At 39.7% G+C, this 15,580-nt stretch overlaps 2 protein-coding genes across 8 annotated transcripts in view; one reads left to right on the forward strand and one right to left on the reverse strand.

Annotated features, from left to right (window-relative positions):
• DRAM2 (DNA damage regulated autophagy modulator 2) overlaps positions 1-9,420 on the reverse strand; it is a 65,036-nt gene extending 55,616 nt beyond the window's left edge. Inside the window, exons 1-3 of one of the 4 annotated variants that reach the window (XM_074188402.1) lie at positions 9,361-9,381; positions 4,025-4,054; positions 2,552-2,799 (exon numbers count right to left, since the gene is read on the reverse strand). In XM_074188402.1, coding sequence (XP_074044503.1) covers positions 2,552-2,730 — 179 coding nt within the window. In that variant the 5' untranslated portion in view covers positions 2,731-2,799; positions 4,025-4,054; positions 9,361-9,381. Of the gene's footprint in view, positions 1-2,551; positions 2,800-4,024; positions 4,055-9,360 lie in introns of those variants that run through there. The other 3 variants (XM_074188400.1, XM_074188401.1, XM_074188399.1) reach the window with 3 other exon arrangements.
• Positions 9,421-9,682: 262 nt separating this feature from the next.
• CEPT1 (choline/ethanolamine phosphotransferase 1) overlaps positions 9,683-15,580 on the forward strand; it is a 39,463-nt gene continuing 33,565 nt past the window's right edge. For 2 of the 4 annotated variants that reach the window (XM_074188409.1, XM_074188406.1), the window contains exon 1: positions 9,683-9,777. The gene's annotated coding sequence lies outside the window, so the exon portion shown is untranslated. Of the gene's footprint in view, positions 9,778-11,250; positions 11,380-13,244; positions 13,267-15,580 lie in introns of those variants that run through there. The other 2 variants (XM_074188407.1, XM_074188408.1) reach the window with 2 other exon arrangements.

Genomic DNA, 15,580 nt, shown 5'->3' on the forward strand with positions numbered 1-15,580 from the left:
GGAAACCCACAACAGTTCAGGAGTGGAATTGAAGGAGTTAGATGGTAGGAACTGATCAAGGTAGAAGGTTAGCAGATTGAAATAGCAGATCAAAAGGGCTAAAGGATCATGTAAAGGAAGGGATATTATCAAAAGGTCGAGGATATAACTGAAGTGGTTAAAGTTAAGTAGAAAGAAAAATGAAAAAGATTAGAATGGGAGGATAGATGAGGGGCAAACTTTCAAATTCACCTAATAGTAAATATATATGCCATGGGTTGTGATTTTAGTAACAATTTTTTTTTAGGTTTTTTTCTAGGCAATGGGGTTAAGTGGCTTGCCCAAGGCCACACAGCTAGGTAATTATTAAGTGTCTGAGACCGGATTTGAACCCAGGTACTCCTGACTCCAGGGCCGGTGCTCTATCCACTGTGCCTAGTAACAATTTTTACAATCAATTTCACAACGGTTGACTGAGGTTTAGGGTATTCTAGGAGTAATAATGGACTGAAATTAAATGGAGTGAAAGCAGAAGAATCTAGGTTCGCTAATATGGTGCTCTAACTGACTAAAATAACTGTCCACTAGGTAGGCTACCTGTTCTAAACATGAACTGGCAAATGATAAAATGCCTTTGTTATGTCAGTATCTACTACCCCACAGATGGACCTTCCTTGTCACTCCAAAAAGCTGCTTTGTTCATTTGTCAAAATACAAAAACAAAAACCAAGAGCTAAAGGATGATGGTTGGAGTGTGTTAAAGAAAACAAATTAGAAACTGTAATGAGTGTAAGAAAAGGTAGCAATACCCTTTTAAATAGAGCCTGGGAGTTTCAATGATGAGTGGATTAAAACAGAACCAGAAATGTCCTCAGAGGAGAAAGTCAAACAATTGAAGGAATGTTATATGTATTAATCTTCCCACTGTAAACATTGAGAAAAAGTGATCAAGTGATAGAATTAATCTTGCTTAGTCAGAGCTTACAAAAGTAGAGATTTTTAGTTAATTAAAACCTTGCAATTGGGACAGTGAATTCCTAAGCCCTTAGGGATTCAGTAAATTTCAGTTCACCCTACTTGCAATCTTCTTTATTCATTCTGTTTCTGTATCTGGTGACAGGCCATACATGGTGTCACAGATATTTTAAAAAATAAAACTCTTAGGTCTAGCTCAGCTCTTTCATTGATCTTTTTTTTTTTTTTTTAGGTTTTTCCAAGGTAATGGGGGTTAAGTGGCTTGCCCAAGGCCACACAGCTAGATAATCATTAAGTATCTGAGGCTGGATTTGAACTCAGATCCTCCTGACTTCAGGGCTGGTACTCCATCCAGTGTACCACCTAGCCACCCCTCCCTGACCTTTTTAAAGTTAAGTTAAACCATGTGTTTTATCAAATCTTAAAAGTTTTTACCTTTCTAATATATTAAGGTTTACTTTTCCAAATAAAAAGGATATTATGAGAAGCAGGAATTGTGTATCTTGGATAAACTGTACTTTTAGTAATATTTCTGCTAAAACACTTGTTTCTCTTCTTTCCTATCCAACTATGTCAGTGAGATGCTCTATTGCTTTAAAAAAGCTTCAGATTGGAACATGGAGAAGCAGGTCACCATATCCAATAATGAAAAAATTTATTTTAATGAAAAAACTTTTTAACCTTCCTCCTCAGATTTTTAATTTTTTTTAACACGCCTAATATAAAGAAAAAGGAAGGAAGATGAACAGAATTCTGCTGTCTGAATCTTGTGACATACAGACAATACTGTTCCATAAAGAAGGGAACTTGAAAGCTTCTGTTAAGTTCCTTTTCTTGTCAAATTCTGCCCATTTTGGGTATTTGGAGGACTGCCTCCTTCTTTCAATTCTATTGTAGCATTTGCCTCAACATTCACTAGTCCAGAATCTAACTCCCAAATACCACTTGCAAATTAATCACTCTACTCCCTTTATTAGTCCTCTTTATTACAGAAAACCATTTGCTTCCCACACTGTACCATCTCATAAGAAAAGGAATGCCCTTTCCCTTTAGACTTCCCATTGCATGTATGCATCTCTAAAGCTCATATCATGTAAGGACATTATCAGGATAGTCTGGAAGCTCCAGAGGGGAAGGACTAGTGATCAAACTGGGTATGACCTCTGGCACCTAGCGCAAAACTCCATCAGTGCTGGACTGGATTACAGAGTTAATAGCTTTCCCAGATCCTCTATTGATCTCTTTCTCCTCAAACTATCTTGCCTTCCTTTGTCTTTGCACACATTGTATTTCTCAGTGGAATCTCAGTTCCAAGACAGCAGAAACTCTTTAGTGTTTATCTCTGCATCTCCAGCACCTGGCAAAGGGACTCACACATAAGAGGCACTTTCTAGATGCTTGGTAAACTGAACTGAACAGTTTTCTTTTGAACTGAACAGTTTTCTTTTTATAGGTGTGGCCAGTATGAAATTTCCACCTACAAATCTGTTTTTAATTTTTAGTTTTCAATTTAAAAGTGATCATGGGAAAGAGTGCCAGATAAAAATCAGTCACATCCAGTGTCTATTATCACAATAACTGTATATACTTTACTGACCTGATATAGGGTAATGCAGGGTCCACATGGTGAAGAGTTATCGCAGTAATGTAAGAAAAGATGAAAGCAGCAGCTGTCCAAATAACAAGGGCTGAAGGGAGAAAGCTGAGTCCTTGTTGAAACCACCACATCTCAATAAGTCTTCTGAAGCAAAAAGGGAAAAGATGGGAGGAAAACATCCAACATACATGTAAGAAGAAGTGAGTTTAAGTAGGAAGAGAACACTTCTTTCTCTTAGGTTGTTCCAGCTGTCTCATGAGAAAAAGAGAAAATCAGAAATTCATGCATAAAATCAGTATTATCTTATCATCTTAAAATGATCTCTTGAAGAGATGAGGATACCAGCTACTAAGTGTTTTAAATGATAAACTCAAATTTGTTTGAGGAACTAAGAGTATTGAAATTTCAATATATTCTAAAGTTCACACATGTCTATATTACAATAATTTATAATATCTAATTCAATTTTAATGTAGAAAAATATTGAATGATACCCAGGGATGAGGATTCAATGATCAGATACAGTGGTAAATCACGAGATGAGGGACTCTAGATTGGGAGTAAGAGAGATCTTGCCAAACCATTACAAACTACCACAGGGCCTCTTTCATTCTTCCCTTACCCTCTACCACTCTTTCCAGACCAATCTATCTATTCACTATACATCATCAACTCCTCTCTCTCAAGCCACTGTCCATATCTAGAATATCCTCACTGTCACAGCTCAACAAACTCTCTTCCTCTCAAATGAATTCTGAAGTCTTACTTTTCCAAGTAACTTTCTCTAAGGTTAACTGGAGCTATATTTTGTTATTCCCTCTTTATTAACCACTGAAATAAATGTATTTACTCTTTGTTTGAATATATTACACCTTTTAATTTGACTATTGTTATTATTGTCTACCTTGGACTTTTAAGTGCTAAGGGATCTGATTTGAAATCTTATTTTTTTAGCACACTAGGCCCAGAAGAGTATTTGATCCTATTGAAGAGACTACAATATTTTAGGGGAATTGAAGGAAACAAGTACTTAAATAATGTCTATTATGTGTCAGACACTGAAGTGCTTTATAAATATTATCTCATTTGATTCTCACAATAAGTCTATGAGATAGATGTTGCTATACTCATTTTACAGTTGAGGAAACTGAGGCAAAGAGAAGTTAAGTGACTTGCCCAGGATGACACAGCTAGTGTCTGAGGTCAGTCTTTAACCCAGGTTTTCCTGATTCTAGGCCTAGTGCTTTATCCAATGTGACACTTAAGTTTCCCATTCAGCAATATGAAAATGTAAAAATATCACAGTATCCACTAGCAATACATATGTTTTTCTCTCTTGTCTACTATCTGAATAACTAAACCAAAATACGGGGAATGTGAACTTGCACCATGATGTGGCTACTAATTTACAGTTCTTGAAAGCTTCCAGTCTTGGTTTCTTCTATAAATAAGGCAATGAAATAAAATACTTGCCAAAGTGCCCGAGAAGCAGGGATAGATGATCTGTAAAAAAAAAAAAAAGCAGATATATACAATTCAAATAACTATCAATTTTCCAGTGTAAGAGAAAAATGCAGAAATATAATTAAAATATATTTAGTTTATTTGGCTTATAAAATATATTTGCCCATTTTATTCAGTTCTAAGTATAATCCTATTAAGAAATATCATATGAAGAATAATTGAGTGCATCAGGGATATTTAACCTGAAACTGAGTTTTTAATAGCAACCTTCAAATATCTGAAGGTCTATAATTATAGTATATAATGTATAAGAGTAAGTAGGCTTATTCCATGTTACTCCAAGAAGAAAAATTAAAATCAATATCTGGAAGTTACAGATATACATATTTAGGCCCCAAGATAAGGAGGTAACAAGTCAATTCTATTACTTTGGTTCAGCTATATTCAGTCCAAGGTAAACACTTAATCTTTACATGAACCTAGAAGTTAGGTAAACTACATTCCTAAATCCTAAATCCTAGAATTTATTCACTAAGACTCCCATATACTTTCAGATACTAAAATGGATCTGTGATCTCATTGCTCTGGAAGTATTTTCAAATATACATATCACAACTCATTCAAACATGACCATCAGATGCAAATCCATGTCCTTCCATATATATATATATATATACACACACATATATATATATGCCATAAGAGGTCCATCCAACCTTCTGAAAGTCTCTTCACTTGCTTCTGGTGGTAACTTCTATCCATCCTTATTTCACCCTTCAGTCTTTCCAGTTAACCAACTAATCTTCTCTAATCATATAATTCCTCAAAGACATCTTTGAATTCTCAATGACTAAATGTTACAGTCAAACATCCACCATGTATTTTACACTGCCCTTTGTGTGATACTCATTTTTAATTCTTTGGAGACTTGTATTCCATGTTTCATTGTTCTATAGCAATTCCAGTAGAATATTGACATAAAGAAGGTGGGCCTTTGCTTTCATGGAAAGCTTGTGGTCATTTTCCTGGATGTTAAAATAAAACCTTTGCTTTTGTTCTTGTTATATAATTTACCAATCAACACACCTAGCATCTACCAATTCTTTCCTCAAAGCAAGTGTTCATAACAAAAAAAAGACATAATGCTTCAATCTAATTGGCTGGTTCTTCTTGCTCAGATCTGGGGGGATCCCAATTCATTGTTAATCTATGCTGTCTGTCCCAGAGAAAATACCAATAAACAAACGCTATAGGCAGTCCATCCAAATGCATCTTGTAATCTGGCCAAATGGATATTCTTCTTCTGTTTGGCATGAGCACAACGAATTCTAAGTGATTAAAATTCTCTTCCAGGATGGACTCTGCAGAGCTATGCAGGCTTTGATATAAAAAGCACAATAATATCTGTCAACAGGACCACATGGAGTACTTCATCATCAATGGGCAAGTGCTCTTCCATTTGAGTTGAGCCCTTCATCTCCTTCTCCATCACAGCATTGATTACAACGTCATTAAAAAGAATTTTTATCCTTATATTCAAAGACCCTTGATTTTGATAGATCAGAGATACCATTGAAAAACAGCCTGTAATAGGTGTTATGCTCAATTAAATCAACTGTGTTTTCATAATCAATAAACAAAAAACATACTTGAGATCTTTTATATGTCTTTCATTCAATTATGCAGTGGTAAAGATGTGATGATCATTTGGTGAATACTACTTCTGAAAGCTTGTTTCCTGTGTATCAGTACTCTTCAGAGATGGCATCTATTTGATACTAAATAATTCTCAAATTTTGTATAAGTGGGAGAGTATTGTTTATATTATCTTGAGATTTCATTTCAAACTTTTTGTGCATTTTGAACTCCCGAGACTGTCATAATTATGTCACTTCCAGGACAGATCCCATCTTGGTCCAATCTGAATGTCCTCCCCATCTTTGTTCTCATCCTTGTTAGTGCTATTATTTCCCCTGAAAAGTACATTCAAGTCTATAGTGTTAAAGACTCCAACTGTGGTGGTTCCACTACCCTAGATGAAAAAAGCAATTGGTCATAATAGTTTTTAAAAATTTTTTTCTCTATTTTGGGCCCTTAGGATGATTTTTCTTGGTTAGATTACCTTGCAAATGTGTCTTTAAAACAACTGCCTTCCACTGCTTCTCGAGGCACTCACAATTTTCCAATATCCTTCTTCATAAGAATTTATAAATAAGTTCATTTTCCTATTCAGGGCTGCTTTGGGCAGTGATCTTTGCTGTGGCAATGAACTGAGATTTATAAAACTTCTTTATAAAATCATTATAAGTAGTTCACGTCTCTTTTCCATTTTGAATTGTCAATTACTTGTTTAATAATTCAGTGCTGAGCCATATTAATTAGTTATACATTATATTTTTCATTGAATTCTTCTTATGTTTTATGAATTCTGATTATAACTCTGACAAATTGGTGGTCTGTACACAGACGACTGATTCAGGAATACATTTCATCAATAACAAGTCTTTTTTCCTGGATGTTAAAATAACTTTTTTGTTGTTGGTGTTTCACGATTTAGCAATCATGTCATCTAGCATCTACCAATTCTTTTCTCCAAGCAAGTATTCATAATAAAAAAGGCTCAATACTTCAATCTAATTGACTGCTATTTTGCTTCCCTCATTTCTGCTTCTTGAACCATGTTTTATCATATGTCTCCTTGAACTTGCCTTTTTTCCAACTTTGCACTGATTTCACCAAGTATCAGGATATATGCTGATTTAATTTGGAGAATCCTATACCAAGTTCTTGGTAGAATTTCTTTGTCTCCTCATCCTGAGTACCTATTCTTGAAATATGATTTGCAATTTCTTTCATAATGGTCTTTTTTGCAAATACTTATTATCACTGGTACTACAATATTCCATGAAATCAGGTTTCTTGTTGCCTTTGGGTGTTTGATAAAACATAAGATAAAACAGCCTGCCGCCTCCTTTTTTGATCATCTTTATGAGCATCTCTTACCATGCTGTAGAAATTGACCGTTCCCTCTGCTTTTATTAGCAAGAATGTTGAGAATGATGATTTGGCTCCTCCAGCATTATTTGCACTCTTTGGTCACCTAACAGTATCTCACATTTATAGTACAATGGAAAGTTTAAAGAAAGTCCAAAAACTGTTGCACTTAGAACGTTCTGCCCCTTTTCTCAATTGGAGAAGGAGAAGCAAGATGTAGAAGACTGAAGGTCATAATGTACTTTCCTTTGTTTCTTTGTTACAACCGTCAAAAACTCAGTCAAATTGCTGGTGATGTCTCCCTCCATACTTAGCTAGATTGGTACTCAAAAATGAGTTTTTTGACTTTTTTCCCCAAGACATGCCTACAATTTACTTGCATAGCCTCAGAGAAAACAGGTTCATCACCCAACCACAAAGAGGCCCTGGGAAATGGAATCTGCGAAGTGCTTCCTTATAAAAAGAACAAAATGGAACAAATTAGAGTTACTATTAATGACTGCAAATTTAGCTCTGCAATTGGATGAGTAAAACTCTTTCCCATTTTTCCCCACAGTTCTTTCTTATATTTATATAAGTAAATTGGAATTTTGGCTGACTTATTACCAGTCAAGCAAACAAATTAAGTAAAATTTAAAAGTCCATTAGGATCTAAGAGAATGAGCTGGTTGGTACAAGGCAAATGTAGCAGAGAAATAATATTTTATGGATCACTGTTCCATATGATTCCTACACATCTCTACATATCATCACTACACAACTCCATGAGCCTAAAATCCAGTTGTTTCCTAAAACTCATAAAAACTGAAAATAATAGAAATTTTCTATCTAATCAGTTCTGTGAATTAGCAATTAAGCATTAAGATCCACTATCTTAACTATGAGTCAAAGTTTTAGGCTCAAAAGCTAAAGGTACAAGGAAGTCAGTGAAAAACCAGGGTCCCTTCCCTGAAGGAGTTTACATTCTAAAGAGGGAGAGCAAGCTAGCAACTAATTACATTTAATGGTATAGGTGGTTATAAATGGGATGCTATCCCAGAGGCAACATATAAACATTAAGGGAAGAGTAGCAATGTAGCCCATAAATACATTTCCTTTTGGGGGGGGGTGCTACATCATACTGTTAAGTCCACTAAAACTCCCAAGTGTTTCTCAAATTCTTATCTACCTGTAGCTCCATCATCTTGTACTTATAAAGTCAATTATGGAACAAGGAAAAAAAAGGGGGAAGCGTAGGAGTGGGGGGTGTAGGAAAGGGAAAGAAGTTAAAGGCCTCCAAAAGAAATTGGGATTTAAGTTAAGTCTCCAGGCTAGGAAGGGGGTGAAGGCGAGAAGAGAATATTTCAGGCCTGAGTGAAGTCATCTATGAAAGGCATGGATTTGATAGAGAAAGTACAGAAAACAGCAAGACAGACGCTGTCCATGTTAAGTAGAGGAGAATAAGGTGTAATGCTCATCTTTCCTGCCAAAACCCTTATTTGTCTGAAATTCCTCATTTCTCTTGAAGGCACCCCCATGTTCTCCCCAGTCATCAAGGCTCATCGTCTCTGATGCACCTGGGTGGCAGTACTGTGAATGGAGAGAAGGGGACACATACCAAAGAAAGTCTAAGGGTAGAAACGACAAGATCTGGCAATAGGATATGTGGGATGAATGTGAGTAAAGAAGGAAAAATGTTGTGAACCATGGTGACAAGGGGGGTTTCCCACAAGGGAAATGAGTCAGTTCAGAAGAGTAAAGGATTTGGGAGGGAGGGAGGGGGAGAGACATGTTATATTTAAGACGTCCATAATACTTGCAATTCAAGATTCCAGGTGTGAGGCTGAAGCATAAGGGAGAGTGAGTCCAGCTGAATCAAAAGACCCGAGAAGCGTAAACATGACAAAATTTCCTCAAGTGAAATGGATAAAAGGAGTAGGGAAGAGGGTCAAGGCTGGACCCTGGTGGGGGCATCACGGTTAAGGGGCGTGGGTCAGATGAAGATCCATCAGGCAGACAGAGAAGGAAGAGATGCAGGGGGGTCCGGGGAGGGGCGGGCGGCCTCCAGGACCAGAGGACCAAGGAAAGGTCGGTCAAGGTCTTCTTTGGGGGTTTCGGGGGGAAGATGAGGCCCAGAGATCCCCGTGGGTTGCGAGAAGAAAGGGAAGTAGCCAAGACGGAGGAGAAGGCTAGGAGGGCGCCGGGCCGGGAAGGGGCAGAGGCCGGGTGGGCAGGGCCGCGCCACCGCCACGGAGGACGGCCAGCCGGGCCGGCGCCCAGCCCCGGCCTCGTGTTCTGCGGCCCGGCTGCTTGGGGGTGGGATGCTGGTTTCGGGGGGGATGCCCAGCCTCCTGGGTCGGGGGCGCAGTTACCTGCCTCGTCCTCCTCCGGCTCCCCTGCGGCGGCCGCGGCCGGACGCGCCGGGCCGGGCCGGGGGAGCCGCCCGGGGGGCCGCGGCCGCGGGCGTCTGCTGGCCTCGGGGCCCGGGGGCCCGCTCCCGGCCTACCGCGGCCACGCGCCCCGCCGCCGCCGGCCGAACGCGCCCGCTCCCGGCGAAGCGGCCCGAAAGATGGGGCCCGGGGCGGAGCTCCGCCTCCTGCGGCGGGAGCGCGCCCCGGGGGCCGCCCCGCCCCGCCCCGCCCCCTCCCGCCGCCCCCGAGGCGGCGCGCGCGTCCGCGCCCCCGCCGCCGCCGCCGCCCACTCCGGCCGCGTCTGCCTTTACGGCAACTGCGAAAGTGTCGCGAACGCGCCGCCGCCGAGCACAGTCACCGGGACGGCCCGAGCGGAAGGTGCAGACCCGTGAGGGGCTCCGGGTCACGCGCGGGCTAGGGAGGGGCGGGGCGGGGGGCGCTCGCCGCGGGGGGGGTGGAGGGGAAGCCGGAAGGGCCGGGGCGGGGGGCGTCCTCCGAGAGGCGACCCCGGGGGAGGGGAGGGAGCGCGCCGGGGCCCCGCCGCGAGGGGCCGGAGGGAGCGGGGCCGCGGGGGGAGGGGCGGGGGCCGCGCCGCGCCGGGGGAGCGGGGCCCCGGGGGCTGCCGGCCCGCGCTTCCGTGTCGGCCGCCCGGCGGGAGGCCACCTGGGCTGTGCACGTTTGCGGAACCCGGGGCCCCGCGCCCCCGCCGCTCTCGGGTCCGGCTCTCCCCGCCCCCCTTCTGTTTCTTTTCCTCTGTCTGTCTGTCTCTTCCTCTCTCTCTCTCTCTCTCTCTCTATATATATATATATATATATATATCTCCATCGCTCTTCCCCTTTCTGCCCTTTTCTCTCCTTTCACTCTATCTCTCCATCCTTTTCCTCGCTTCTATTTCTTTAACTCTCTCCTTCCTATCTCTCTCTCTCTCTCTATATATATATATACACACACACACATATACACCTCTTCCGCTTTCTTCTTTTTTACTTTCTCTTCTCCTTTCTTTCCTCTGTCTCTTCTTCCTCTCTCTCTCTCTCTCTCTCTCTCTATATATATATATATATGCATCGCTCTTCCCCTTTCTGCCCTTTTCTCTCCTTTCACTCTCTCTCCATCCTTTTCCTCACTTCTATTTCTTTAACTCTCTCCTTCCTCTCTCTCTCTCTCTCTCTCTCTCTCTCTCTCTATATATATATATATATATATACACACACACACCTCTTCCCCTTTCTTCTCTTTTTACTCTCTTCTCACTTCTTTCTTTTCCACTGTCTCGTCTTCCCCCCCCCTCTCTCTCTCTATATATATTTATGCATTGCTCTTCCCCTTTCTGCCCTTTCCTCTCTCTCTCCCCCTACATACATACACACACACATAGAACTCTTTCCCTTTCTGTCTTTTTCTTTCTTTTCTTTTACTCTCTCCTCCTTTTTCCTCACTTCTGTTTCTTTTCCTCTGCCTCTCCTTCCTCTCTCTCTCTCTATATATATATATAGATAGATAGACACATACATACATACATACATACACACATACATTGCTCTTCCCCTTTCTGCCTTTTTCTCTTTCTCTCCTTTTACTCTATCTCTCCATCCTTTTCTCTCTGTCTCTTAAGAAATTCAGTCAGTTCTGAGAGAACCGCAATTGATTACATGCCAGTGGGGTTCAGCTTAGGCAATATTCTTGGAAAGAAGGGGCCAGAGAACTGCCAGCATTGGTCACTTGTTCACTTGTTCCTTAGATCCCTGGACAAGCGGGGCTTTGCACTTGCCTCCTGCCTCCCCAGCTTCATCTGGCTTGGCTTTTGCTTCTCGGTGTAGTTACACAGATTCTCTCTAACCAAATCTATAGATTCTGCCATCAACTAATAACTTTAAGATCTCCTGGGATTCTGCTTGCACACTTGCTCCAGAATAAATCCACATTGCAGTCCCCTCCATGCTGGCAGCCTCCTAACATTTCATTCAACGGACATTTGCGGTAACAGTAATACCTTACTTTTATAGAGGCTTTCAAGTTTACAAAGTGCTTAGCTAGACTGCCTTATGCTAGGTGTTGGAGAGAACTGAGGAAGGTTAGGAAGTACAACTTTGTGATCCTGGGCAAATCCCTTGAACCTCTCAATCTCTGTTTCCTCCTGAAAAATGGAATCATTATCATCATCATCAATAATAGCTTCTACTCTCAGGGCTGTTGAATGCATCAAATGAATACATAGTGGCATTCTACAAATGTTAGCTGCTATTATGTCATTTTACAGCTTGTGCTCCAAAGGTCCTGTGCTGAGTGCTGGAGGAGGATTCCAAGAAATTACTATGCATGGTCCCAGAGCTCTTGGGGTAAAAGGCAAACAAACTAGCCCCACACCAGTTACAATACCAGGGGATATGTAACAAGTACTGTGACAATAATAGTTGGGGGAAATCGCCTAAAGTTGCCGAGGTTCAAAAATGATTTTGCCACATGTTCTTTCTATTTTGTGAATTTGTTGCAACCTACATTCCAAAAGTGGAAGAGGGTTTTTTGGGGTTGTTTTTAGGTTTTTGTAAGGCAAATAGGGTTAAGTGGCTTGCCCAAGACCACACAGCTAGGTAATTATTAAGTGAGGCTGGATTTGAATTCAAGTACTCCTGACTCCAGGGCTGCTGCTCTATCCACTGCACCACCTAGCCACCCCTGTTTTTTTTTAAACAGATGGTCAACTTAGCAACTAAAATGTTTGTAATGTGTCTAGTGTTTAGTTCTAGGCCAAATATCCTTATGTTCCTCCAAATGACTATGGTCTCATATATTCATTTTTCTTTTTCTCACCTCAATCTCCATTCAAAGAGGGAGAGTCTAGGAATAAGGTGAATTAATTGTAAGCTTCCTACCAGCCCTGATATTTTGGGAAATTTAAAATTTTTATGAAGTAATTTGTAATTAATAATATATTCACCTCCCTTCCCCTTCCAATAAAAGTTACATAGTGTAGCTGATTTTTATGAACTGTCTGTTAAATATTTCTAAGTTATTTTAGGAAGTGATCTGATCCCAGCTCTATTACTAAACTAGCTATGAATATAATCTTGGGCAAATCTCATAACTCTGGGCTTCAGTTTCTTCATGTATAAAAACGAAAGCTGTAGATTCTCTAATCATTAATATACCTTAAAGCTTTAAAGATTTCTCTGGCTTTTTGCCAACTATTTTAGGGTTTATCAAACTAAGGGTGGTTATCTGTTTCCTTATACTTCCTTGTACATATTAAGTACTTTTCATCAGTAAACATTTATTAAGCACCAACTATGTGACAAGCACTGTAGAACTCAAGGGAAATTTTGTTTTATTTTGAATATAAGTGGGTGGCTAGGTGGCTCAGTGGATAGAGCGCCCCCTGGAGTCAGGAATACCTGAGTTCAAATCTGACCTCAGACACTTAATAATTACCTAGCTGTGTGGCCTTGGGCAAGTCACTTAACCCCATTGCCTTGCAAAAAAAAAACTAAAAAAAAATTTTGAATATGTTATAATACTTTTAATGCAAGCCTGCCAGAAACCCTTTCATATTGTGTGTGTGTGTGGGGGGGTGCTTCTAAGTAATACTAAAATTAAATTTCTCTGTTCATTTTTTAACCATTTGTCTTTGTCATTTTTATCATGGCTCTGATAACCTATAGTGATTAATGCCTTCTTTCAGCAGTCTCTCAAAAGCTGAAGAGATCTACTATTTAGCCAAGCCTCTTTGTAAATTCTGTACAACATACTGCTAAGTCAGTGCAGCTCATAAAAACAGTTGCTGGAGGTCTGCCCGTTTTCAGGAGGAGGAGTCCAGATCCCTGGCATCCACACATAGGGGGATGGGGATGCTGGAATGACATGCCACAGGTTGGATACTGTGCTGTCCTGCTTTATGATGTAATAAACATTTTAAAGTTTTTCTGGTTGTGATAATTTGATATATTTCAAGTATTCTTTCATTTTGAAGTTTAAGTATCAAAGATTCCATTATTCCCAACTACCATTTATTGTCTTCACCTTAAGTTTGTAGGTGACTTGAAATTTGGACTTAATTTTAAAGTATTTAGTCATTTAATAGGATGACTTGTGAATCCTGGATTTAAATAAATAGTTTTGTTTTTGTTACTTGATCAAGAAAACAGTTTTTCAGGGCAGCTAGGTGGTGCAGTGGATAGAACACTGGCCCTGGAGTCAGGAGTACCTGGGTTCAAATGTGACCTCAGACACTTAATAATTACCTAGCTGTGTGGCCTTGGGCAAGCCACTTAACCCCATTTGCCTTGCAAAGAAAAAGAAAAAGAAAAAAAACAGTTTTCCCAAACATATTGGTAATGGTAGCCTTGAGAAATAATTGGACCTAATTTATTATAAATTACATCATCACATGGTTGCATTTCTTTTCCTAAAAAAGTTTGTCAAAACACAGTTTCTAACAGATAAAAATCTAGGTCAGAGAAAAAAACACAGAAGGAAAGTATCAGTTTATCAGATTGTCCTGCCAAATGCACCAACTTAAAGCCATTCGGATCAGTTGCTCTTGTAGCTGTCTCAGGGCCAAAAAGCAGGCCAGCTGCTTCTATTTTATTTCTTTCAGTGGCAAAAGAAATGGAATAATAGTAAAATATGAAATCAGTTTATCAAGCCAAGTTTTCACTCTTAATTTTAAATTAATTTCTTTAAAAGTTGCTACCCCCTACTTAAATAAATTAATTAGTCTGATTGGAGAAATTTACTATGAATCCTCCACTCCTTGATCCTTCTCATTTTAAGTGCTCTCTCTGCTTCCTCAGATTTCCTTAGGAGTGATATATTCTCCTCAACCTCAATAGAACAGAAGTTCCTTGTGGGTGAGAATGTTGATGTTTTGTGTTTGGCGGTGGGAGGGAAGATGCAGTTCAAAAAGCCCCCTGTGCAACAAAGACTTGAGAATTCTTTGTTAAATTGATGAATATGTCAACTCAGAATTTTTGGATCAGTAATGTGGTCTAAAGTGATCAGTTGCAACCAGTTGCAAACATAGCCTAAAGTGAGTTGTAATTTTATCCATTCAATTCAAAAACTGTTTATGTAGGAATATCTGACTCAAGCTGGAAGTAAGGAATTGCTCTTATTTTATACCCCAGTTGAGAAACCAGAATGTTGTTTTAATAGTTTTTCTTTACAAGGCATTCTAATTTCTCTCAATAAAACCTACTATCTCTCAGGCAGAGCATCTTATTTTTTTTCTTTGCCATTTCCTTCACCTTGCTGATATAATAATTTGCTATTTCTTTATTGTTTCTTTGTGGTATTAAAGCTTTTGTTTACACATCCCACATTTTTAGCTTTCTCCCATTTCCTTTTGTTCAAGTCAAGTCCATTTCTCATCCCCATCTGGAGTATTTACTCCTCTCCTCTCTACTACTGTAAATCTTGTCTTTCCTGCAAATCTAGTTTAACACTTGCCTCATCCATGAAGTCTTTCCCTAAGTAATTCCAACTAAGAATTCTTTTCTGTATTCCTGTAGAATTTGCAATCTGTTATTAAACCTCAAGTTTAATTGTGTGGATGCATCATATTCTCTAGTTTTAGGTACTCTTTCTTTAATAAGAGTATAAGTTTCTGAGGGGGCAAGACCATGCCATCCACTATTAGTAATTAATTTTATATCCTTAGTACCTACTGCAGTTTTGGGGAACGTTGTATATTATCAATGTTTATTAAATGCTTATATAAGCGAGAGAGAAGGAAGCCTAAGGGAAAAATTTTAAATAACAAAATTCAAGGGGTAGAGGAAATGTAACTACGAAGCTTACCTCCAAACTAATAATTATGCCCTCTGGTTTTTCTCCCTGTAAAATAGGGTGAAATTGGTTCTCTCAGGACCTCAAATTAGTGTGGAAACCGAGATGGAACTTAATTTTTTTTGTTCCCTCTGTAATTAATTTATCATAAATTTGTTTTTTAGAGGATCGTTTTGCATCATTTCCTCATATATCTTCTTAACCACCACCCCTACCATTGTTCCCTTTATATTATAAAGAAAAATAGTTGAATGAAAACAATGACATGGGATTGACTGATCTTGCTCAGAAACTTTTGAGAGAAGGATGGGGATATTTGTTGTGGACTGTGGGCCAAATATTCCAGAAACAAGATTGGTACAGTTAAGTTGGGGCCATTTATCTATAGGTTTATATA

The sequence above is a fragment of the Macrotis lagotis genome, chromosome 5 (genome assembly GCF_037893015.1).
Source record: "Macrotis lagotis isolate mMagLag1 chromosome 5, bilby.v1.9.chrom.fasta, whole genome shotgun sequence".
In the NCBI taxonomy this organism is placed as follows: domain Eukaryota; kingdom Metazoa; phylum Chordata; class Mammalia; order Peramelemorphia; family Peramelidae; genus Macrotis; species Macrotis lagotis.